This window comes from Petaurus breviceps, unplaced genomic scaffold (assembly GCF_028583685.1).
Source record: "Petaurus breviceps papuanus isolate PSGF00001 unplaced genomic scaffold, PetGlider_PUasm1.0 128, whole genome shotgun sequence".
NCBI classification, from domain to species: Eukaryota; Metazoa; Chordata; class Mammalia; order Diprotodontia; family Petauridae; genus Petaurus; species Petaurus breviceps.
Window position 1 is genome coordinate 1230536 of NW_027185664.1, and position 25494 is coordinate 1256029.

The 25494-nt window shown below is 37.8% G+C and overlaps 1 protein-coding gene across 7 annotated transcripts in view; it reads left to right on the top strand.

Annotated features, from left to right (window-relative positions):
* The window catches only part of LOC138171398 (atrial natriuretic peptide receptor 3), an 86180-nt gene extending 61336 nt beyond the window's left edge, over nucleotides 1-24844 (top strand). For 6 of the 7 annotated variants that reach the window (XM_069100892.1, XM_069100923.1, XM_069100908.1 and 3 more), the window contains 4 exons: nucleotides 11282-11376; nucleotides 14387-14522; nucleotides 17514-17601; nucleotides 19178-24844. In XM_069100892.1, coding sequence (XP_068956993.1) covers nucleotides 11282-11376; nucleotides 14387-14522; nucleotides 17514-17601; nucleotides 19178-19289 — 431 coding nt within the window. In that variant the 3' untranslated portion in view covers nucleotides 19290-24844. The remainder of the gene's footprint in view (nucleotides 1-11281; nucleotides 11377-14386; nucleotides 14523-17513; nucleotides 17602-19177) is intronic. The other variant, XM_069100888.1, reaches the window with a different exon arrangement.
* The last annotated feature ends 650 nt before the right edge of the window (nucleotides 24845-25494 follow it).

Below are 25494 nucleotides of genomic sequence, written 5' to 3' on the forward strand. Positions count from 1 at the left end.
AAATATGTGATTAATAACAGTATATATATATATATATATATATATATATATACACATATATATTTGAATATTTGATTTTAAAACTTTCAATTCCAGATTCATTCCCTTCCTCCCTTGTCACCCACCCTTACTGGGAAGATAAGCAGTTCAGTATAGGTTGTACATGTGTGGCTAATGCAAAACAATAACATAGTAGATATATTGTAAAAGACTGACTATATTTCCCTCCCTCCTATCCCACCTCCCACTTGTTCTATTCTCTACTTTGATCCCGTTTCTTTACAAAAATGGGTGCTCCAACTTCCCTCCCCCCCATCATCCCCCCTCTCATCCTCTTCCCCCCCTATTCTCCTGGGGGTTGAGATGCCCTATTTAGTGTGTATTTCACTCCCTCCTCAAGCCAGATTCAATGGGAATAAGGTTGACCCATTCCCTTTTGCCTTCCTATTCTTCTCCTCCATTGTAACCATTTTCCCTCACCTCTTCTGTATGAGATAGTTTACCCCAATCTGTCTCTCCCCATCTCCTCTCATTATATTACTCTCACCTCTTAATTTCACCTTTTAAGTATCATCCCTTCCTGTTAAATTGGTCCTGTGCCCTCTATCTATGTATACCTGTAAACATATATACATACATTCACATATGTATTCATATGCCCATATAGCCTCATATATATATATATATATATACATATATTTCTAATCCCTTCAACTACTGAGAAAAGTTTCATAAGTTACAATTATTGTTTTTCCATGTAGGAATGTTAATAGTTCAGTTTTGATAAGTTCCTTGTGATTTCTTTTCCCTGTTTACCTTCTCATGCTTCTCTTGCTTCTTGTATCTGAATGTCAAATTTTCTATTCAACTCTGCTTTTTTCAGCAAGAATGCTTGAAAGTCCTCTATTCCACTATATGACCATATTTTCTCCTGAAACATGATACTCAGTTTTGCTGGGTAGGTGACTCTTGGTTTTAATCCCAGCTCCTTTGACCTCCGGAATATCATATTCCAAGCCCTTTGATCCCTCTGTGTAGAAGCTGCCAGATCCTGGGTTATCCTGATTGTGTTTCCACAATATTCAAATTGTTTCTTCCTGGCTGCTTGTAATATTCTCTCCTTAATCTGGGAATTCTGGAAACTGGCTATAATATTTCTAGGAGTTTTCTTTTTGGGATCTTTTTTAGGAGGTGATCGGTGTATTCTTTCAACCTCTATTTTGCCCTCTGGTATTAAACATCAGGGCAGTTTTCTTTGAGAACTTCCTGGAGGATGATTTCTAGGTTCTTACTTTGGCCATAGCTTTCAGGTAGTCCAATAATTTTTAAATTATCTCTCCTGGATCTATTTTCCAGGTCAGTGGTTTTTCCCATGAGATATTTCACATTGCCTTCTATTCTTTCATTTGTTTGGATCTGTTTAACAGTATCTTGATTTCTCATAAAGTCATTAGCTTCCATTTTCTCCAATCTAATTCTGAAGCAATGATTTTCCTCATTGAGCTTTTGAGATTTTTTTTTCCATCTGGCAAATTCGGCTTTTTAAGGCATTCTTCTCCTCATTGCCTTTTTGAGCCTCCTTTGCCATTTGAGTCAGTCTGTTTTTTAAGGTATTATTTTCCTCAGTTAGGCTGTTGAATCTCATTTCATAATTTTCTTGCATTGTTCTCATTTCTCTTCCCAATTTTTCCTCCACTTCTCTTATCTGCTTCTTAAGGTCCTCTATGGCCTGTAACCAGCTTGTTTTTTCCTTTGAAGCTTTTGGTGCAGGAGTTCTGACTTCACTGTTTTCCTCCTGTTCCGTGCTTTGCTCCCTTTTGTCCCCAAAATAGAAGTGTAATGTTGGAATCTTCTGTCTGCTTTGTTTCCTTTGCCTGCTCATTTTGCCACTCAATTACTTGACCCCTGGGCTTTTTGCCACGGTAGGACTCTGCCACCAGACAGGAGAGCTTTCGTCCCAAACGCTGGGGTTTTCTCAGTTGCTGGAGGTATTAGATGGGTGCCCTTTCTGAGGTCTCCACCCCTTGGCAAGCTGGACACATACCTCAGGACCTCCACCCTAGACTGCGATCCAGATCCAAGCAGGTTAAAGCGAGAGCGATTACCCCTCAGACTGGTGCTTGGTCCCCCTACACTCTGCAGTCCAGGAGCTGAAGCTGCCATGTGGCACTGGCTGGCTGTGCCCAGTGGCTCAGCGGCTTCTTGCCCCGGGGGTAAAAGCTATGCACTCCCACCTACTGGTCCCAAAGTCCAGACTGCACTGGCCTCTCACTTTGTCCTTCGCATCTATGTGTTGATAAATCTGGAAACTGCCACCGCTGCTGCTTATCTAGAGTCCCTCTGGCCAGCGGCTGGTCAGGCCTGCCCTGGGGCTAAAGGCTCAGGGTGGGGCTGGGCTCATCTCCCAGAGTGCTGCGCTGGATTCCTACCGGGTCTGCCAGGCTGTCCTCAGTGGGAAGTTAGCATCTCTATGTCATTTTGTGGGTTCTGCAGCTCCAAAGTTTGTTTAGCAGCTCCAAAGTTTGTTTAGAGTCCCCTTTTTACATGGATTGGGGAAGGTGGAAGCCGGAGCTGCAGGAAGGTCATGCTTCTACTCCACCATCTTGGCTCCGTCCCCCCCCAAGTCCAGTACTCTTATCCTTTACACCACCTAGCAGCCCCATTCAGTAGTAACTAGTCCATATTCCACCTTTTTGTCAATGAAACTTCTAGTTGGATTGACTGTAGTTAATTGGATTGTTCTGTATCAGATCTTATTGGTAGATTCAAATGGAAAATGAATGTCCTGAATGCATAAGCTTTATGTTCTGGGTACACAAAATCGTATGAATGTATTTAACATTTTGTGTGTTTATGCATACACACACACATTAAATATATTCTCTAACTTCAAAATGGCCATGGTTTTATCATTATGGGTACATCTCTAATGAAGACATCAGCCTTTTTATCAATAAGTCAATCAATAAGTATTTGTTGAGGGTGTACTATGTTCCAAATACAATGCTAGGGAACAGGGATAAAAGTACAAAGAATGAAATAATCCCTAGTCGCAATGACCTCACATTATAAAGGGGGATACATTAAAGACCTATAAAGATATGTACAGCAAAAATATAAAGTTAATAAATAAAAATATATGCAGAGTTGTTAAATACATGGTAATTTGTAAGAGTCAGCACTAGTAGTTGAGGGAATCATTAAATTGCCTTTTAGGCAAACAAATTTTATCCTGTGGCCAGTTTTCAGTTGATGAGTTTATATATGTTTAATTAGTGTGTTCTATAGGCCACAGAGCACATACTTCTTAACTAGGTGGGCTTCACCAGACTTTGTACTCTGCTAGCATTTCCTTCTTAAAATCATCCTATAATGAGGAATTGCAGAGTACTTGAAGGGATAATTTGCATATATGTATGTATATATACATGCATATATATGTATGTAGGCACAGCTAGGTGGTGCAGTGAATAGAATCCCTGGGCTGGAGTCAAGAAAACTCATCTTTCTGAGTTCTGGCCTGGAGGTTGGGAGAAATGGGTTGTCATCCTGGCTTTATTATTAAATAATTCTGTGACCTTGAGTAAGTCAATCGACTCCTCTGAACCTCAGTTTCCACATTAATGAAATGAGGGGATTGGACTAAAATCATAGACTCTCATGGTCAGAAGGGAACTCAAAAGTTTACACCTGAAAATGAATCACATCTAAAGGATCCATGACAAGGATCCCTCCAGTCCACACAAGAATTGCTACTTAAGTCTTTACAGTTTCATTCTTGAGGATTTTCCAGTTCTCTTGGACCAACTTCTGCAAGAGAGGTCACATGGCAGAGGGACTGAACTTGCTCTGCTGGGCCACAGGGATAGAACTGCCAACAGGTGAGCAGTGATCTGCCTCACTGATAATGTCATCCTTCAGAAGGTAGAGGAAGTAACAAGAGAAAGGCTATGACCGCTCTTCAGATATTTGAAGACAACTGTTATCCCTACCACCCTCCATGTCTTCTCTTTTTCAAGCTAACTGTCCCTATGTGGTAACTAATCTTCATGTGGCATAGTTTCCAGATGTCTCACTATTCTGGTCATCCTTCTTGGAGATGGTCCAGTTTGTTGATGTCCTTCCTAATATGTGACGCTTAAAACTGAAAAGGAAATTGGTCTGGGTTGGATGACTTTTTCTTGATGAACACTTGCTGACTTATAGTAATTATTAGGTTCCCTTTCTGAGGATTCATAAATCATCACTTTAAATAATATGCTCTAGAATTTTACCAGGAATCAAATAAAGCTTATCAGTCTATGGATTAAAGAATCATCTTCATCTTTTCAAAACTGAGGACAACATTCAATTGACTTTTAATACAGTAGCCTTTATCACATACTGGCTTTCTGACTCTGAGCAACTCCCTTAAACTCAAGAGTCTTCAGGGTATCTCTTTTAAGTGTCTCTGTTGTTGTATAGTTGCCAATTTGATTTGCATTGGTAGAGGGAGTTTTCTCATTGAGCATTCATTTCCTCAGACTTGGGAACTAGACTTACAGGGCTATATTGTCCCTTATGCCCCGACACAACCCTCACACTCACCCTGAAATACAGCAGCCCAAATCCTAGTCTCTTGGGACTTTCAAAAACACCATCTTGAGTCATATCCAAATATTCTTTTTCTCCTTTGGGTTATAGTTCTTCTAGGTCTTGTGACTTGAATTTATTCCCTTTTACTTATTTTCCCTTTCACTTATTTTATCATAAGATCATTCTCTGTTTTAGAGAAAGCACAAATAAAATAGGAGTTGATTCTGCCTCCTCCAATAACCTTTTATTAACCCATCAAATCCACAAATATTTAAATGCCAGTCACTGTGATAGGCACAGTGGAGACAAAGACAACATTTGGGAAAAAATCCCTCCTGCAAAATAGTTTACATTATAATTGAGGAGATGATAACTACTTATATAAGCAGATATAGAAGGAATATGAAGAGAATAAGTAAAAAGTAAAGTAAATGAGGTGGTTTGATGGGGTGGGGGAAATAGCAGCTGAGGGGATCAAGAAAGGCTTCCTGTAGGAGGGAGGGCTTGAACTGCAATGTGAAGGAATCTCTGAGGCAGTGAGGAACAGGAACATTCCAGATATGCAGGATGGCTGATGTAAAGACACAGATACGGATGATGGTGTTCTGAGTTTGAGGAACCAGAGAGGAGGCCAATTTGGATTGGTCACAGAGGGAGAGGAATGTAGAATGAGACTGGAAAGATAGATTGGGCCAAGTCATGTACAGATTTGAAAGTTAAGTAGAAGAATTTATATTTCATCTTAGACTTGCAGTTTATTGAGTTTAGGGGAATGATATGGTCAGATTTGTGTGTAAGGAAAATTATTTTGACACCAGTGTGTAGGATGCAATGAAGTGGTAAGAAACTGGGAAAAGGGAGTTTAATTTGGAGGCTATTGCAATGGTCTAGGCTAGAGATGATGAGGGACTAGACCAAGGTGGCAACTAAGTGAGCAGGGGGAAAGTGCTGGATATGAGAGAAGTTTGGAAGAGAGGTTGGTTTTGAGGAAAAGGTAGCAAATTCTGTTTTGTATTTGACATTTGAAATGTCAATAGGCATTTACTAATGTGGATTTTAAACTCTGTGGAGAGTCTGGGGCAGGATATATGGATATGTGAGTCCTTGGTATAAAGATGATAATTAAACCAATTGCATCTTTGTACCAGCAGTTGGGTGGTACAGTGGACCAAGCCTGAAGTCAGGAAGTCCTGAATTCAAATCTAGCTTTATCCTGGGCAAATCCTGTTTGCCTTAGTTTCCTCATTGTAAAATGAGCTGGAGAAGGGAATGGCAAATGACTCCAGTATCTTTGCCAAAAAAAAACCAACAACAACCCAAATGAAGTCATGTAGAGCCAGACATAACTGAACATCTTTGTATCAATCTCATTCCCTTCTTTCATTTTCTTTAGTTTGATCTGAGTTTTAGCATTTTTGACACTCTTTCAGATATATGTTACTCTTAATTATTCACCCTCAATTACCTTCCTTTCTCTCTGTTTTTAAAAATATTTGTTAGTCCATGAGTTCCCTGACTCTTGTATCTCTGTAGACAATCCCCTCTCCTCCTTGAAAGAATGTCAAGAATGATAAAACCCTGTAGCAGCAGGCACCCCAGCGTCCCCAGGGTGTCTGCCAACACAGGTTCTTAGATCTGCTTTGATAAAGGAAAGCAACTCAAAATGGGTTAACAAGCTTATTTTAATCAGTCAAATATCTATCGTTTACCTAGTTCAGGGGAAAAAGGTCAGCACCCCGAACTTCAGAGTATACAGACAGAATTATCAAGACAGAAACAGATCAAGTAGACAGTTTCCAAACTGTCCAACCATTACATCCATATCAAATCAACATCTGGGTTTCAACATCTGGGTCTTTCAAAGCTGGGGGACTCTCAACAATGGCTTCCCAGAGTCCAGATCAAATCACAGAACACTTCTCAAAGTGAGCCCCAAAACAAAGCTACACATCAGGGCTTATATAGCCTTCTCCTGGCTCAGAGAATGTAACAACCTTATTGACACACTGGCCAATCAAAAAGTATCTACTGAAAAACAAGCCTCCCACTCCAGGCTCCAGGTGCACTTTAGCCTATGGGCAGGGAAGATCTTCAAAATTTACATTCCCATTACAAACCCTTATCAAACTGATACTTGATAAGAATGCTAAGGACATGACAAGTGATTTTTAAAACTATGTGGGAAAAACTCTTTGCTTTCCTCCCCCAAACAACCCTTTCTTCAAACTTCCTTATTTCTTTTAAAGATACCACCTTTTTTTCCCCAGTCTTCAGGATTAAAAATTTAGTTGTATTTATGATTCCTGACTTTCCATGATTTCATATGTCCAGTAAGTTGCCAAGTCTTATTATTTTTATTTCCACAATATCTCACATCTAACCCCTTCTCTCTATTGGCATAGTTACAATCTCTTAATAGCTAAATCTAATGGCTTTTTAAAAATAGTCATCCTTCTTGACTTTTCTGCAGCCTTTGCTACATTTGATTATCCTCTTTTCCTTGACACTCTTTTCTTTCTAGGTTTCCTTGACATCCTTCTATACTGGTTCTCCTCCTGACCATTCCTCAGTTTCCTTTGCTGGAATTTTGTCCAAGTCATGCCAGCTAAAGATGGATATCTCCCAGGGCTCTATCCAAGGACCTCTTCTCTTTTTCCCCTATATTATTTCACTTGGTGATCTCATTAGTTTCCACAAATTAAATTATAATCTCTATGCTAATGATTCTAAAATCTACTTATTCATCTCCAGCCTTTCTGCTGACAAGTGATCTCATTCTATCTCATCTTCTTCACCAGATTACCCCTTCTATTATTCCCATTCTCTTATCTTCAATCTCTGCTTGTCTATTCACTGCTTCTCTAGTGAACACAAGCTACTCATCATTCTGTCATCCTCAAAAAACATCCTCATTTGATCCAGTCATCTCCACTAATTATTATTCTATATCTCTCCTCCCTTTCATGATTAAACTCCTTGAGAAACCATCTATATTTAGTGCCTTCACTTCCTCTTACACTCTTCTTAAATCTCTGTAATCTAGCTTTTGACATCATTCAACTGAAACTCCTCTCTCGAAACTTATTAATGATCCTTTAATTCACAAATCTAGTTTCCTTTTCTCATTCTTCATCCTTCTTGACCTTTATAGGCTTTGATACTGTCAAGCACCCTCTTCTTCTTGATATTCTGTTCTCTCTGGGTTTTTGTGACACTGCTCTTCCTGGAAGAGGAAGAACTTGAACTTCCTCTTCCACTACTTTCTGACTGTTCCTTTTCTGGATCTTTATCCAGGTCATGCCCAGTAACTGTGGCTATCCCTCAAGGCTCTGTCTTGGGCCTTCTCCTCTTCCCCTATACTATTTCCCTCGATGGTCTCTTCACTTGATGGATCTACCTACCTCCCAGAGTTGTTGTTAGGATCAGATAAGATAATATTTGTAAAATGTTTAACACGATATCTGGCACATAGTTGGTGCTATATAAATGCTATTATTATTATTGTTACTAATTATTATTAAGCAATTGTCTTCACTCTGCAGAAGATTCTCAGTTCTATTTATCCAGCTGTAAAGTCTCCTCTTACTGGTTTAGTATCCCCATTTCAAAGCTCCTCTATTACTATTGAGGATATTACCATTCTCCCAGTCAGCTATGACCAAAACCTAAGTACCATCCTTAATCCTTACTTTCTTCCTCCCAACCCCCCATCCAATCTATTTCCAAGGACAGTCAATTTTACTTTCATAACATCTCTCTTATATGCTCCCTTCTCCCCTTTGACACTACCATCACCCTTGTGATGACCTGATGTAGGCCTTCTTCCCCCTGCCCCATGCCTAGACTATTATAGTAACTTGCTGACTAATGTCTTCACCTTAAGTATCTCCCTACTATGCTCCATCCTCTGCTCATTTGTCAAGTGAATCCTCCTAAAACATAAGTCTGATCATATCACCCCCTCCCATTCAATGAATTCTAGTGGTTCCTTATCATTTCTAGTATTAAATATAAAATACTCTTTTTGGCATTCTAAGCCTTTTCAGTCTTCTTATACCTTATTCTCAATCATATGCTCTACCATCCAGTGATACTGGCTTCCATGCCGTTCCTCACACGAGACACTCCCTCTCCAGACCCTTGATAGTTTTTTTCTAGCTGTCTCTGTACCAGGAATATTCTTCCTCTTCAACTCTTCAACCTGGCTTTCCTCAAGACCCAGCTAAAAATCTCATCTTTTATGAGAAGCCTTTCCTAGCCCCCCTTAATGTTAATAAATTCCAATTTTATTAATTATTACCAATTCATCCTCTATTCTTGTACATATTTGTTTCCATATTGTTTCTCCCTTTACACTGTGAGTACCTTGATAGTTTGTCATTATTGTTGTTCAGGCATGTCTGATTCTTTGTGTCCCCATTTGGGTTTTATATACATACATCTGTATATATTCACACATATATAGAAAATATTAATAATCTATATATTATGTATGTGATTATATACAAATATATAATAAATTATATATTAATAACAACATAGAACCATATGTTAAAGAATTATATTACGTATAATAAATATGTAATACATTAAATTTATTTATTTGTTGCTCTGAGGAACTAGCTTGTAATAACTTCTGTGGGATACTTTGCATTCTTAGCAATTGCTTACTACTTTGTGTGATCATATTTCAGTCTCTTGACAATTTTTTTTAAAGAGCTGTGAGATATTACAGTGCTACCAATGGGGTCTTTAAGGAAAAGGCAGGTTACCATAATGATTGAAGTACCACAGTCCAGAGTCAGGGCATAAACTTAAGCTTCCCCTTGGGCTAACTTCTCAAACCAGTTTTGTGGTCCAAGCCACCCTAGCAGAATAAGATAAAGTAGTGATGGTCATTTCTGTAATTCAGACTGAAGAGTAGAATTATATGTCCTTAAATATGTCAGTGAGGATTGACCGTTATGCTTTGCTGACATTTTTTAGTCTCCTTTTTTACATCTCCGTGGGACATTTATGAAGGCACATGAGGAACTTCAGGGAGGTTATGTGAAAACAAATTCTGGATCCTCTAAGTGACGATTATATCATCAAGGAGGGTAAAAGACCCCAGGGATTATTTAGCAAATTTGGATAATTACAGCAGTGACTATGACTAATTTCTTAAAGCTTTTGTTAAAGGGGCTGCACAGAAAGTTGAATTTCGTCTTTATATGAAAGATCAGAGTGAGGAAGACCTAGAAATGCAGGTCAGTTCTTGAGAGACAGTTCACCTCAGGCAAATCAAAGTGAGGGGAAATGTTACTTATGTTGTGATCTTGAGAGATCTCACCTTTTGCACAATAAACTCAGGTGAATTCACTAATCTGCAACCCTGTGAGATTTCACCTAGTGGTTTTGCCTTATTTCTTAGCAGATCATTTAGAACTATAATATGGTCTGGGGCTAACTGATGCTTCTTTATTATGCATCTTTAAATGAATGCAACAAATTTATCAGTGTGTCAGGAAGCTGCACATGAGCTTTGTTTGACATTTTGAATGGGAAAAAAAATCACAGTTGAGGATAGAGAATCTATTTTTGATACTAGGATAATTGTCATTTAAAAATTATACAGACTCCCAATGACATAAAATTTGATATCATTATTATAAACCTTCAGTGGTTTAATTTATTACTAAATTAATTACAAACGTCTTATCTTGACTTTAGAGACTCAACAGCACAGTGTCATTCTACATTTCCAAGTCTTATCTCACATTTTCCCCCTTTATATACTCTTTGTTCAACCAGATTGAACTATTTATTGTTCCTTGTTCATAACCTGCACTTGCTTGCTTCCACATGGAAGTCCTACATGGACTTTCACATGGAAGTCCTTTAAGACCCAGTTCAGATGGCATTTCTTTTGCAAAACTACAAGCTGAAGATAAAGTCCCAGTCTGAACTTTTGAGGGATTTTATTCACCTGGGAATTCCTTACACCAATGAAATCATAGACCCACTATTATCCTCTGTGCAACATTATAATAATGTCTTTGAAGTCAAGGAGCTTGATTTTAATCATCTTGGCATTCTATACAATGCATGGTGCCTTGAACATATCAGGTACTTAAAATATTTTAAATGAATGAATGATATCAAAAGTTATGTCTCATAAAATTTAAACCATAAAACCCAATTTACATTGACTCATTTAGTAAACAGTGATGTAGTGTATCAGGGACCCAGAAATATTTACTTTCTTCTTTGTCTTTATACTGACACTGGTCTCAAAGAATCTGAGATAATTTTTAATACTTTCCCTGATCACCCTCAACACAAGGTCTGTGAACGAAGATCAACTTTTCACTCAACAGATTTAATGTAGGATTCTCAGTTGGGACTCTTCTGGAGTAATTCCTCTCTTACCCTCCCTGTCCCCTCCAATATATTTTCAAATTAAGGTCATATTTCTTTTTCTTTTTAAATAGAAAATGTTAAGAATTGTTAAGGAATGTTAGGGAATGTTAAGGAATGTAGACACAAATGAAATTAAAATGTCTTTATAAATGCCAACAAAAACACCTAAGAGACGACTGATGGGATTTTCTCTGGTGTTAGTTTGTTATATTATAAAAAAAATCTGTCAATTCTTTTTCATGTTTTCTTTGGTAGAGAAGTATTTTAAGTAACTAACTTCTAGCTCTTGGTATACCATCTCCAGGTATTGCAGGACAGGTATCCATTGATGCCAATGGAGACAGATATGGTGATTTCTCTGTGATCGCAATGACTGATACAGAAGCAGGTACCCAAGAGGTAAGAATGTGAGTCTTGCTCAATTACAAGCTTACTGAATTAACTTCTTTCTTGTTTGATAAAATAGGCTTCCATAAGTGACTGCCAAATACAAGGCCTGCTAGCTGGATCACTGTTTTGTCACACCACTACTTCCAGATGATCAAGAATCAGGCCTTGGTTCTTATGTGTGAGAAGGTGCGCTAGACAAGAGGAACATTCTGGAACTATGCATTTTTCTCTTGTTAAACTTTGAGGACTCTCTTAATAAAAAATGGAGATGTATCTTAATGCACCAAAAGACAAAGTGATTGAATAGTGTTAGGATAAACATTACCATTTGTGTTGTTGGGGACACTGATCCATTTCCGTGATATGACTTGAAATGGAACTGCACAGAGCAGGAAGCTTGCCGCAAGAAACAGTTGTGGGTTTCCTAAATATGTCCCCATTTGATAAAGAAATGAATAAATTATAAGAGCAAGGAGTTGAAAGATAAAGAGAGAACGGTGTGCCCTTTCTAACCCTTCTCAGGTTAGAAGAAAGTCTAATTCATAAACTTTTTTTTTTTTTTTGGTGGGGGAACCTTAAATCCAGAGAATATGCCTGAGCTGGGATTTGGATAAATGAGAAGGGGGTAGTTTCAGTTTAAGGCCTCTATGAAACTTGGAGTCAGATAGAAAAGGATACAGTTTCTCTAGGGACCAAAGCTGCTTTGAGAGACAGCTCAGGATGAGCATGGGGGTGCATGCAGGGTAGGGGACTCCAAAGGTCATAGCTATAAGAAGAGCCAGCTGACTTGAAGATACCAGGAAAGTTGTCATGGAATCCAGGCAGGGAACCTTCTATATAAAGATGTTTTTGGTAGTACTTGGCTTTAACATAGTTTCAGCAACCATTTATTTGGAAATGATCAATCCTCTAATCCTGATGAGTATGAATTACACTACAAAATACCAGGTCTTGGGTTTAAAGTCATCTCTTTAAAAAATGACTAAACCAATAGAAAGGATGCCCTTCAATTGGGGAATGGCTGAACAAGCTGTGGTGTATGATGGTGAAGGAAAACTATTGTGCTATAAGAAATGATGAGGAGGATGGTTTCAGAAAAACATAGAAGGACTTAGATGAACTGATGAAAAGTGAAATGAGCAGAACCAGAACATTGTACACACTGACAGCAATATTATAAGGATGATCAACTGCAAAAGACTTAGCCACTCTAATCAAGACAATGATCCAAGAAAGGACCCATGATGAAAAATGCTATTTACCAGGGGCAGCCAGGTAGCTCAGCGAGTAAGAGTACTGGCCCCAGAGTCGGGATGACCTGGGATCGAATCTGGGCTCAGACACTTAGCACCCACCCAGAAACACCTGGCCATGTAACCTTGAGCAAGTTACTGAACCCCAATTGATAAAAAAATGCTATTTACCTTCTGAAAAAGAACTGATAGACCCTGAATGCACATTGAAGCATAGGTTTTATTTTTTGCTTTCTTAATTTTTCTTACTTTTGTTTGCAACATGGATAGTATGGGATATGTTTTGCATGACTTCAGTGTATAATTGATATCATATTGCCTGCCTTCTCAGTGGGTGGGAGAAAAAGAGAATTTGGAACTCAAAATTCTTAAAATTGAATGCTAAAAATAAATAAATAGAAATATATATTCAATACATAAATAAGCTTATCTTCTGGTGAGTGAACTGCTGATGTTTTAGGTCAACACATTCTTTAGATGTATATATCATGTACCATTTTGGGGGAGATAAGTTATCAAATTGTAAATTGGCATCCAAAGAGTCAACACACCACATACGCAATCACCTGATACTATCACACCTTATCTTTTCATACCTGGATTATTGAAATAACCTGCTGGTTGGTCTTGTGGTCTCAAGTCTCTCCCCACTCCATTTGATCCTCAATTCAGGTATCAAAGGTGATTTTCCTAAAGTTTGGGTCCAACTGTGTCACCCCCTTCTCCTCAGTAAACTCCAGTCTCTCCCTATCACTTCTGGGATCAAAAATAAAATACTCTTTTTGGCATTCAGAACCCTTAATAATAAAAAATAAACCCTCAATAATATTATTATTATTAAAAATAATAACCCTTAATAATAATTTAAAAAAACCAACCTTTACCAGTCTGTGTGACCCTGGGCCAGTCACTTAACTTATGTCTGCCTCTGTTTCCTCATCTGTAAAATGAAGATAATAATAGCACTTACCTTGCAGGATTGTCGTGAGGCTCAGATGAGGTGGTAATTGTGAAGTGCTTAGCTCAGTGTCTGGCACACAGTAGGTGCTACATAAATATTAACTATCATCATCATTATTCTTTTTATACCTTGTAAGTCCCCACCCCCCACATACTCTTTGGTCCAGTGACACTCCATCCCCCAAGCCCAGGCATTTCTGCTGGCTCTCCTCCACCCAGAGAAAGCACTCCCTCCTCGTCTCTGCCTTTTTGCTTCCTTCAAGTCTCAGCTAAAATGCCACCTCCTACAGGAAGCCTTTCTTTTTTTTTCTTTGCTTTTTGGAGGGCAGCTGGGGTTAAGTGATTTGCCCAAGGTCTCATGGCTAGTAAGTGTTAAGTGTCTGAGGCTGGATTTGAACCCAGGTCTTCCTGACTCCAGGGCCAGTGCTCTATTCGCTGTGCCACCTAGCTGCCCCAGGAAGCCTTTCTTAATCCTTCTTCATGCCACTGCCTTCCTTCTACTGTTTATTTTAATTTATCCTTTATATGTCTCCTTTGCACATAGTTGCTGTTGTTTGTATGCTGTCTCCCCCATTACATCGTGAGCTTCTCAAGGGCAGGGACTGTCTTTGGACTTTCTTTGGATCCTTGGGATTGAGTTCAGTTTCTGGCACATAGAAGGCACTTAATGTTTATTGACTGACTGACACAAACAAGGAGTTTAAAGCATGTTCTCTCAAATAATAATGCAGAACTTTATGACTTTATCCCCCCCCCATAGGAATAAATTATTTTGCAATTTGACTTTCTTTTTTGTCTTGCTCTAGGTTATTGGCGATTACTTTGGAAAACTGGGTCGTTTTGAAATGAGACCAAATGTAAAGTACCCTGGGGGATCTTTAAAACTGATAATTGATGAAACCAGAGTTATGGAGCACACAAACTCTTCTCCTTGTAAATCACGTAAGTTAAGTGACTTAACATTCCATTCCCTTCTCTCTACACACCCCAAAAGCAACAAATCAGAGAGAAAACCTGTCATAATCAACCTAAAGCATTTATTAAGCTGTTCTTATGACCCTGGCACCAGTACTGGTGCACATACATAAAACAAATGGCGTACATGATTCCTGCACTCCTGTTGATTACATTGATTACACTCCTTTTTGACTGACAGTAATACAAGATTTAAAACTATGGTATTTTTTCTTTTATTTAAAAGGAATGGGGAATATTTATGAAATTTGCATCCTTATTATGTTAGTGTTTTATACTGAGAGTTCTTATTTAGACTGGTAGATTTAGGTTCACTGTCTTTAAGTACTTGGTATCTAGGGATATTTTAAGTATTTAGGTATTTAAGTATTTGACATTTAGGTTCCCTTTTGAGGAGAAACTCCAAGTACTTGGACTTATCCATCTCTTCTAACTGGGAAAAATTCATATTTTTGGAGATTGGAATTGAGGTTTTTTTTCCTGATTACAGAGAACTAGGTGTCAAAACTATTTTAAAAATACCTGAAACCTTCTGATCTGCTTCAAAATTAAAATTTTGGATTTTTTTAAACAGTCTTGTATCTAAACAGGGAAAATTTATCAGCCTATCAAATGACTACAAGTGAATATACTGCTAAAAATTATACAGACGCTAAAATAGTCAAAATTTTTGTTATGCTAAAACTTCTAAATTAGGACTGAGCTAACTGATCATTTCCAGCTTTTCTAGATATATATTTTTTTCTTTTAGTCTCTGAAGGTCATAAGATCATATATTTAGAGTAGTTAGTTGTTTCCTGGGTGGCTCAGGTAAGGGCAGAGAGAAGTCAGAAGTCCTCAGTTGGGACCCAAGATCTGACCTAGTTTATGGGTGGGGTGGGAGACCTGATATTGGCCTCTTTCAGTGCCAGTGATAGTGGGCATCTTGCTACCTGGGGAAGAGGACCACAGAGTTGCCAGGCAGTCCTCAGAAGCAAGCTAGGGAAGTACCCACCTTGCTCTCTCATCATTGACTAGCAAAGAAGGGAGCCCTTTGGATGAGACCTGGGAAGGGAGATAACCCTTGCTAGAGGGTCATGCTTTCCTCATTCTTTTGTCTCCCTAGATCTGGGGATCTTTTCTTTCCCTAGAAATTTTGTCCTTTTTGTCTTCTTAAACTTTCCTGTGGGGTGTTGTACTAGAGAAACAGGTTTAAATATGTGATAGGCTATTTCATGAACTCAAAAGAACTATGTCAGAGCCCTGGATGCTGCACATGAGAGGAACTGGACTGCCTAGAAAGGGAGAGAAGAACCCTTTCTCAAATGTAGGGATTCATGACAGAAACCTCTGAGCTGCCCTTTAAGTGGGGGAGGATTTTAAGTGGGGTGAAGCAGAAGAGTCAAAACCCTTTGACCTCTGCTTAATGGCCATGCCTTCCTGAGGAACTTCTGCCTCCAAACCTAGGCATTTTTTCTTTCCTTGAAACCTTTTTTTCCTCCCAAGATGTTCAAACTTCCCACAGGAGTGGAGCCTGAGCTGAAGTGAGCCTGGGGTCAGAATTCTCTTAGAAGGACCAAGGTATCCTTTCCCACCCCTCAACCTGCTCAACTGCTTGTCCCAAAACATGAAATGAGGGTCCACTCCTTTGGAAAGGTTGGCCCTTCTGTGCCACTTAAGAAGATCTGACTTTTTCATCCTGAATGAAGGAGCACTGGACTGGTGCTTGAGGAAGTGGGAGACTTTTGTTCTAGTCTGTACTCTGGCAGTAATTCTGGGCATCTGGTTTGTCTGATGGTCTGGGAGTTTTGGTCTCCATCTGATTCCCCTTCTGTAAGAAAGGGATAAATCTTCAGGGAGCTTTGGCAAGTAATTTTGTCTATCTAGGGCCTCAGTTTCCTCCTTTTTAAGTAAAGAAGTTGAATTAGGTTGCCTGTAAAGCCTCAGCCAGCTTTCATGAGATATTTTATTTTGTTTTGTTTTATTAAAGGGGGATCTCTTTAGGCCTTTTTTTCAGTCATCTTCTTCTATAAATCCAGAAGGGTGATAACTCCTCAGGGTGTGAAGGGAAGTGGCTCTTCATGTACACAGCACACTTTTAAATGTAATATGAATGATTAACATTTTTGTTGTCACTTTCTTAAATTGAGACAATCAATAAAACAGTAAATCAAGCCCATATGAATGGTCAAACTAAAAATTTAACAATGGGCTTAAAGTCATTTTTAGTTGGTTCTAGCATACCCTGAAAGCCATTTAGTGTACACTTACCTTAAAGTAATCAGAATTCTCGGATGACAAATATGAAGAAACAACAGACCTTAGCACTTAGATATAATTAATTGAAACAGGAAGGCACCATATTCTTTATTTTCTTTAATGAGAGAAGCCATAATGATTTCTTGAAGTCTCTTTCTCATGGGTCTACCCTCTCCCAACTGAGGTGTCCTTCACCCTTCTTCCACAAGCAAGAATTCCTAATTATGACTTGTGACACCCTGCACAAGTCACTTAATTTCTATGTATGTTGAATAGATCCCTAGGATTTATCTACCAAGTCATAAACAGGTTAGAATTCCTTATGCTGGTGAAATCAGATCTTTTGTACATTCCCATAAATTTTAAAAAGTAGGAAGCTTTCATACTAAAGATTTTGTAGATCAGTAAAATATGCTTTGGTTGGCATTTAGGAAATATGGTCATAGATCACTGTGTCTAGCTTGCAGAAACTCCTAACACTGAGAAAACACTGCCTTTAAGCCCCAGAACCATCTGGTTCACCTTCCCCCTCTTCTGTAGACACCCTCTTGAATTTTTCTAGGGAAAAATGTGCAATTTTCCCTAGAAAAGTTTTCCAAAGAGGAAAAGAAAGATCATCTAAGGATGAAGAATGGGGAAATACTTTGTAATGAGAGTGAAAACAACGCTAAGTCTAATTATTTCACAAATTGAACTCTAAACCTTTCATTCTTCTTCAAGCAGGTGGCCTAGAAGAATCAGCAGTCACAGGAATTGTTGTGGGGGCCTTACTAGGAGCTGGCTTATTAATGGCCTTCTACTTTTTCAGGTTAGTACCTTTTAGATCCTCTTTCCAGAATATTTAAAGTGACCTCTCTTTTGTTATTCACATCCCTTGTCTTCTGTGTATAATTCCCCATGGTCTAACTGACCATTTCTTTCTTCTTTAGGAGAAATGGTAACTTGGTAGCCTAAATAACCAGAGCCCTTAGTCTGCAGCTGATTAGGTCAGCTGATGAAAGAATAATGTTAACAAGGACAGTAGAATCATATATTCAATCCCCATGTAAAATTGATGAGTCACTATATTTTATATAGAGATTTAAGATTTTCAAAGCACTTTATAGATGTTATGTAAGACATTGATCAGTTAACCATTGTGTCCTCTGGCGGCAAATATTTTTTCCCTGATTTAGGCTAGCCATAGACACACATGTACCATTTGTCACAAGAGTGACCAAGTATGAAAGTGGATAGACCAGTACAAATTCATCACTGCACCTGAAAAAGCACATGTCCCCATTGTGACTCAGTCATCTTGAATTGTGATATATTTCATAAGGACCTTGAGTCACAAAGTTAAAGCTGTTCCTGATCTCTGGATCCTCAGGCATGTTACTCTATTGCTTTGTGATTCTCTCTCCTTCCCTAGTTCTCCTAACTTCCTAGTCCAGCGAACTTTCCATCATATATCTCTGTCCCTCAGGGCATTTCATGTCCAATGTGCTTCTTCAGACAATCTCCCTACACATGAAAGGATTCAGGGCCAAAGCCATTCCGGATCCTAAGGAGAAAAAAAAGTGATCATTAATCTTCCCACAAAATATGTAAAGAACAAATACATTATTCAGCTTCACTTTGGAGTAGTTCTGCTGTAAACTAGCCTTGTTTTTACCCTGCTCCCTTAGTAGTTTCTTTAAGTCACCCAGGAAATGAGGAGACTCAGTCAGTAGAGAACCCACCTGGAGAGGGCAGGCAAAAGCTTACTGGTTTATATCCTCTGTGTGTGTAGGCATTGTGGCCTGTACCCAGGATCTGGGAGGGCCTAACATTTATATCCTACTCTATGTCCGGAAGATTTGTAAAGTTGAATATTTACTTATGTTGGAGATGATTGGTATACACTGAAAAGAGCACTTTATCCTTTCCTTGATTCTCTTGGAAAGTTTTTAGTATATCATGATTCTGGGAAGCAGGATCTCCTAATTCTGCAGGAATGGGTAACATTTTTAGTGTCACTTTGTGGGAATAATTTTTTCCCCAGTTTGTTCAAGGACTGTGCAATTACTTTGATCCTTAGCTCATGCATGTAACAGTGGTTTGGGAGTTTGGGTAGGACAGACAAGATTTAATCCTTTAAACCACAAAGTACCCAAGGAAAAAGGGGAAGATTTGTTCCTTGATGCTTTTAGAAAGCATCTTAGTTTTCCTTGACACAAGGCTCTTGAATGAGGGCACAATGCTTCAGGCATTCTACTTTTATCTTTGACCAGGGCTTCATTTTCTGTCACTTCTAATTTATCAACTCAAACTCAGATGTCCCCTGAGGGCATACTTTGTAAGAGATGCCATAGTGCTATGTAACCAGATGAGGTTTTCTTGCTTTGTTCCCTCTTTTCATAAAGGAAGAAATACAGAATAACCATTGAGAGAAGAAACCAGCAGGAAGAAAATAACATCGGAAAGCATCGGGAGTTAAGGGAAGATTCTATCAGATCCCATTTTTCAGTGGCATAAGGGAAGCCCTACCATTCTTCCTTAAATGCTTTAAGAAGATGGACGGAATGAGAGACATCAGTGTAACAAAAGAGGGGCTCCTGAAGAACTCACTCTTTTAAAAAGTTAACTCATTTTGTTCTTAAATTTCTTTAGAAGCTCAGGAATGATTTACTAATCACATTATGCCACATGGCCTTTCATCTCATGACAAGCAAATATAAGGATGAAGTGTTATTCTATAAGATATTCTTAATTGTTTAGAGGGTCTATGGATATGTTTATGTTTCTTAGGTTTGATGTCTCTAGGATTTGATGGCTCTACCAGCCACGTCAAGCAAGAGTATAAAACTGTGGTTTCTTGGACTGAAAAGCTGCCTTTTGACCGATATAAAATCATCTTTACTTATAGATTAATCTTGGAAATGATTTAACATTTGGAATTCTCTTAATGAGAAATGGAAAGGTTGGGAAAACAGTGTCACTCTCTGGAATTGGTAGGCAGTTTGGAAGTTCAGGCCTGACTTGTCCTTCAGCCAATATGTGCTGTCAGAATCTGACTACATGTCTAAAAGGAGAATATCCTCCCTGCTCCCCTTCCAGGGAAAAAAATTGTAAATACTAGTGAGATGTGAGAAGTTTTGTACAGGAAAAATAACTATTATGAGCCCTTTTTTAATGGGGAGGGGAAATATATTCCACAGTAGTATTTTAGGTGTTTTTATCCTTTTCTTTTGCTATTAGGAAGCATCTTTTTTTTTTCGCACATGTTCCAAATTCAAAAATAAGAGAACAGTGAAATATTTCTAAAACATGGGAAACTGCATCAAACTATAATGCTACAAAAGAATGTGTTTTTTGCTATACTGAGGCTGAAAGGCATATTTCTTCTTCTCCTCCTTTCCCTTGGCCTTGATTGAATATTAGTTGATCCCTTAATGATGAAGAGGCATAACTGGGGTGTCCTTTAAACTCCAAACAGTTGGCATAGCATTGCATGAAACTCTGAAAGCAGATGACCTCAGTGACATATAAACCCTTCCAACCAGTACCTGGCAAGAAATGGAGAGGGGTTTGGGGATCAATGTCTATAAGTAAAAGACCAGAATTAAATTTTATAAATAAAGGAAGGCAACTTTTCTTTTTGGAAACCTAACACAAGAATACAATTTCTAGGGGACAGCTTTATACCTAAGGTATAAACCTTACTTGTCACCTCTAACATATAGTGAAAGATTATAAGCTATAATGCAACTGATACAAAAAGGTAATCATTAAAGAATATTACAATTATTTGGTAAGAGCAAGAATGCAGTTATATCCTAGGACCCTCCAACCACACCCATGAATCCTTATGGTTTTCCAATAATTCTTATTTAGTACTAGATATGGTATTAGGATTTCAATTCAATCAATCAAATATTTCCTGACTTTTCAGTGTATAATTAGAACAATCCATGTAGATTTAGGTGTCAAGATGCCATTTTAGCTCCTTTGGGAGAGGTAAAAATCCCAGAAAGCTGGGATTGTTTCATGTGTATACATCCCAAAATTGGTATATTTTTCAGAGAGTATTTGGCAGATATATTGCTAATAATTCTGCCATATATGGGAGGGAGAACAAATTACTGCTCCTCATTTCAGGACAAAGAAGTTACTCTCTGAGATAATAAGGATTAGGTTTTAGTTCACAGAGTAGATGCTGACAATGCCTTTGTTACTCAGTCCATGGCTCACTTTCCTCAAGAGCTTCTGCGTGTGTTCAAAGACAAATAGGTTGGTTGTTTTATGGAGGGTTTTTTTCCTTCTTTTTTAAATAAGGTGAAGGTAGCCAGGAGACATGGAAAAGACATTTTCCTGCCTTTTAATTTCATATACTGATAAAATTGCTTCAAAATCTCTTTGTGACATTCAGCGTCACAGTGGAGTCCTGAATGTTACAAAAACTAAATTGAAAAGAAGGCAGACAGTAAAGGCAGGTTCTAAGCATACCTCGTAGGAAAGGGGAATTTTTGAATAAGATGCTGAAATAATAATAAAAATTGGTGCAAAAAGCAGCTATCAGCTAGTGCCTCACAAAAAAGTGAAAATGACTGACACTTTGACATCCATAGCATTTCCATGAACCTGAGCAAGCACATCTTTGTTGCGGTTATTCACAGATGTTTTGCTTAAAGAAGTAACAGAGTAACTTTAATGTTAGTGATCATTTTGCTCTTGTCTGTCACTGTATCTGTATACAATTTGTAAAAAAAAAAAAAAGCATTTTTATTGAAATTTCTACCATGTGAGCAAACTCCAAAAGAAAATTCTGTAGGAGGATCTGGAACACAAGTTACTTGAAATCCATTTTTAAGAGTTTCTCTCTTCTTCAGAATATAGCAGCTAGAGAAATGCTTCCAAACTTCACAGTATAGACCCAGATTAAATTTCTTTAGGAATTAGAGAGAATTTGGTGTGCTCAAAATGATCAAAATCTAGTGCAGAATGTGGAAAAAATGTCATAAATGCTGTCACTCTGCTTCTTAAAGTGAATCTCTTGAACCAAAATCTACTTCCTTATTAAAATGACTGATTTGTTCTCTCTTACTTATCCATAGAAAATTACCCTTCTGTTTTGTGAAGAAGAAGACACGCATAAAGAGTTCATATGTGTTGTGCAAAGTTACACAAAACAGGGTTGGGTCTCTTGAGATTCTGGTTTTTGGTTTAGAATTAAAACTGACAAACCTCACTTATGTCTCTGAGAATTGGTACGCATACTCTAAAACCAGTATTCTTTTTCCAAATTTTAAAATAAATGGAGTTTGGATTTGTAGATTACTTTTATAAAACTTTATCATGCCTTTTAAAAAAGTACTAATTCTTAGTATTTTTTCAGTCTGGGCACAGATAGATTAAAATTAATAGTGATCAAAATAAACATAATTATTCTTGGCTTTGGAAAAAATAAAAGTTTTTTAATTGTCTATCACCAATCTGTTCAGATGGTGCTTTTAATTTGGAGGTAAAAGATATTTTGCCAGGTCTTCAACAAATTGCCTTTAAGTCTATAAAAATCAATAGACACGTCTTTGAATTTCTTTGGAAAATCAGTAGCTCCTCTTTCCTGTAGTCATAAGTTCATTTCCAAATTCCATGAACCAGTTCTTTACATTTCAGACTCTTTTTAGAAGAGGTGGAAAGGTTGGAAGGAGGCTTCCTTTTCCCAGGCTGCCAGTGAATGGCTTTTTTTCCTCCTTCCCATCAAAATGTCATGATTTCTTTCATAATTCCTTATTGTTTTACTTTTCTTTCCAACTCATGGGTTCATTGCTTGTGCAGTCACCACCCCATCTAAGCTCCTCTTATGTCATAAATGCCCCAGAATCATTGAACTAGAAAGTATTTTATGGATTGATGCAAAGTACAACCCCTCCCCTTCTCCATCATTTTACAAATGAGGGGAAACTGAGACCCAGAGAAAGGAAGTTATTTTCCCAGAGTCCTTATGTAAATGCATACTGCTGTGCTCTAAAAATAGAGATTTGATTTTAAGAATTATTTCATCTAACTTGAAAATCTACATTCAGTCAAAGACCTTTGAAAATAGCTTGGAGAGAAGGGAATACATGACCTAATGGCTTCTGGTTAAATTAGCATACACAAACAACTCATGGAAATATTCTTAGAAAAAAGATAGAAAATTATGCCAAATACATTGAATGTCAGAAAGCACACTGCCTGTATAACTGTAGACAGTATTAAAATAGAATGCATAGTAATATTCCTTAGCAACAGAGTAAATTAATAGATTGCTTGAAAGTGGTAAAAAAAATATTTTAAAACAATGCCAAGCAAAATAATGTCAATTCAATCAAAGTTTTGTGGTAGTTTCTTTTATTTTAACCTATGGTTCAGTACTTAATGAGCCAACTAATAATAAACTAAATTTTATTGCATAGCTAAGTGATAGAAAAAGATAAACCTCAGTTTGAGGTGAGAAGTTGGAAGAGGGGAGTGAGAAATGATGGTTTGTAAGACTTTTTGCATTTTTATCACCCTTTTAAAATAGTTTAACACCAACAATCTGATCCCCAGTCAATAGCTCCCTGTGAGCCAAACTAAGGAGATAGATAGTCATGGACGTTCAGGACTTACGAAAATACCAGGAAAAGGGGAAGTTGCAGGTATTCATGGAAGGGTAAGTTAACAAAACAGGGTACAGTAGAGCCAGCTTACATAGGCTGCAATCCATTCACAGGTGTTGTTAAATGCAGCCTCAGCATCTTGCCTATGCACGTAAAAACCTGTGACTTAAACATGCATACTTTTTGAAGGAAGAAAAGATAAAATATTCCAATCTCATAGGAATCCTTATGCTGACTCTAGACAAGCTTTTGGAGTAGTATAAATCAGTCTCATCTAGATATGAAAAGAAAACAAGCTCTTTGACTTTCAAAGCTTACAGTTGACAGATGTCTCTTGTAAGAGATGCTCAAAAGCTAGATTCTGGTATAAATATAATGTTCAAAGGGTGCTAGATTGGACTCTGTTCAAATTTTTCATTAGCCACTAATTAATTCTACTTCAAAGGCAAAATAGTGGTCTAGACAATCTGATGTTTTTAATATGAACATTTTAAGATATGAAACTTAAGACTCAGAATAGATTCAACATGAATGGAGCATCGGAAATAAAAATCCTCGTTTTTTATTAGTTCTTTGGTATTTCAGGTGTTTGTATAGGTCTTAGGCTAAACTTCAATAAGCTGGAAAAAGAAACAACTGCTTTGATTGTTTAAAATTAGCTAAGTTACTTGGCACAAGGGAGGAAAAACACCTTTTGTCAACTGTAAAGCATTACTATGCATTACATCTAGCTTTTCTTTATTCATTAGGGAACAGCAGGCATGAAAAGTGGGCAGAAGATAGCAAGAAATGAGGGAGTTTGGTATTTTTATATAGTGGCTTACTCATTGAATGCCCACATCAAACAATGTTGCCTAAGGAGGCATTTTATTCCCTTTTGTGGGATGAGGGGCCTCCTGAAAAACCTGGAGATATGACCGTATAGGTTTGGCCTGCATACCCACATGACGTATCCTGGAAATATTGCCTTCTTTCCATTTGTAAGGCATGTAAGTGAAACCAAGGGGGATCAGGGTGGAAACTGTATGTCTAGCTGGCTTGTTCTCCTCTGGAGGATACTATTCATCCTTAAATTAATCACAGAGACAGACTCAAGACACTACAAGCCTACTCACCCACTCTGAGGCTGGTAGGGCGAGAAAGCAAAAGCTGCACAAGCTGCAACCTGTGCTTTGTACCAATGTAAGTAGAACTATCTGCATATAATGTGGTTTAATTTATTGTCATTTTGTGTAGAAAGTATTAATGACTGTGGACATAATCTCTGTTTATTTTTGTGATATATTTTATTTCTGGTGCAAGTTGAGCATTTAAAGTATTTACTTCATTTGCTATGTTGACTTGTGTGTATATGTTCTTGTAAATGTTTCTATTAAGCAAGAATGTCACATACCCAGAGTATAACAATATGTTCACATTAAAAAATATCCCACAAAGAACTCAAAACTTCTTCTCCTGGTTTTGATCCAACAACTTCAAATAACATACAATGTACACGATCACTTTTTATTAGGACTATCCCCATTAAACTGGTTTAGGTAAAAACATTAGCCACAATTGACAACAATAAATTTCAGTTTCAGCAAGGACTTTACCCTTATGACTATTTGTGCCCCAGAAAATGAAAGGTATCATATACTACAGTTACAAAACAATGTAGGACTTAATTCATTACTGGTAAGTGCTAATTTACCTTCCCTTGTTAGGGGTTAAAATTTGGAGTCTTCAAACTTGGAATATTAGTCAAGATATTGCCAGTACCTCACATAAGTGTATAATATTTTGACTATGTCACACACAGACTGCATTCAGCTCAACCAACGACTCAGCATGAAGAGCTATTATCCAATTTTGTCATGGTAAAGAGCAAGCTATGCAGCTCCCAGTGTTTGAGAGAATACATGTGCCCAGCTCAAGCATCTCAGTTCTGTCTAAAAGATTAAGTCATGGTTTATTTTAAGCTTAAGAGAAACATAATGATCTATATAACTAGGGAAATGTTCCCCTGATGGTCCTACTGTTGCCACCAATAGGTCCTCAGAGTGACACCCAAAGATGCCACTAGTAGCAGAATGCACATGTTAGATTAAGTTCAG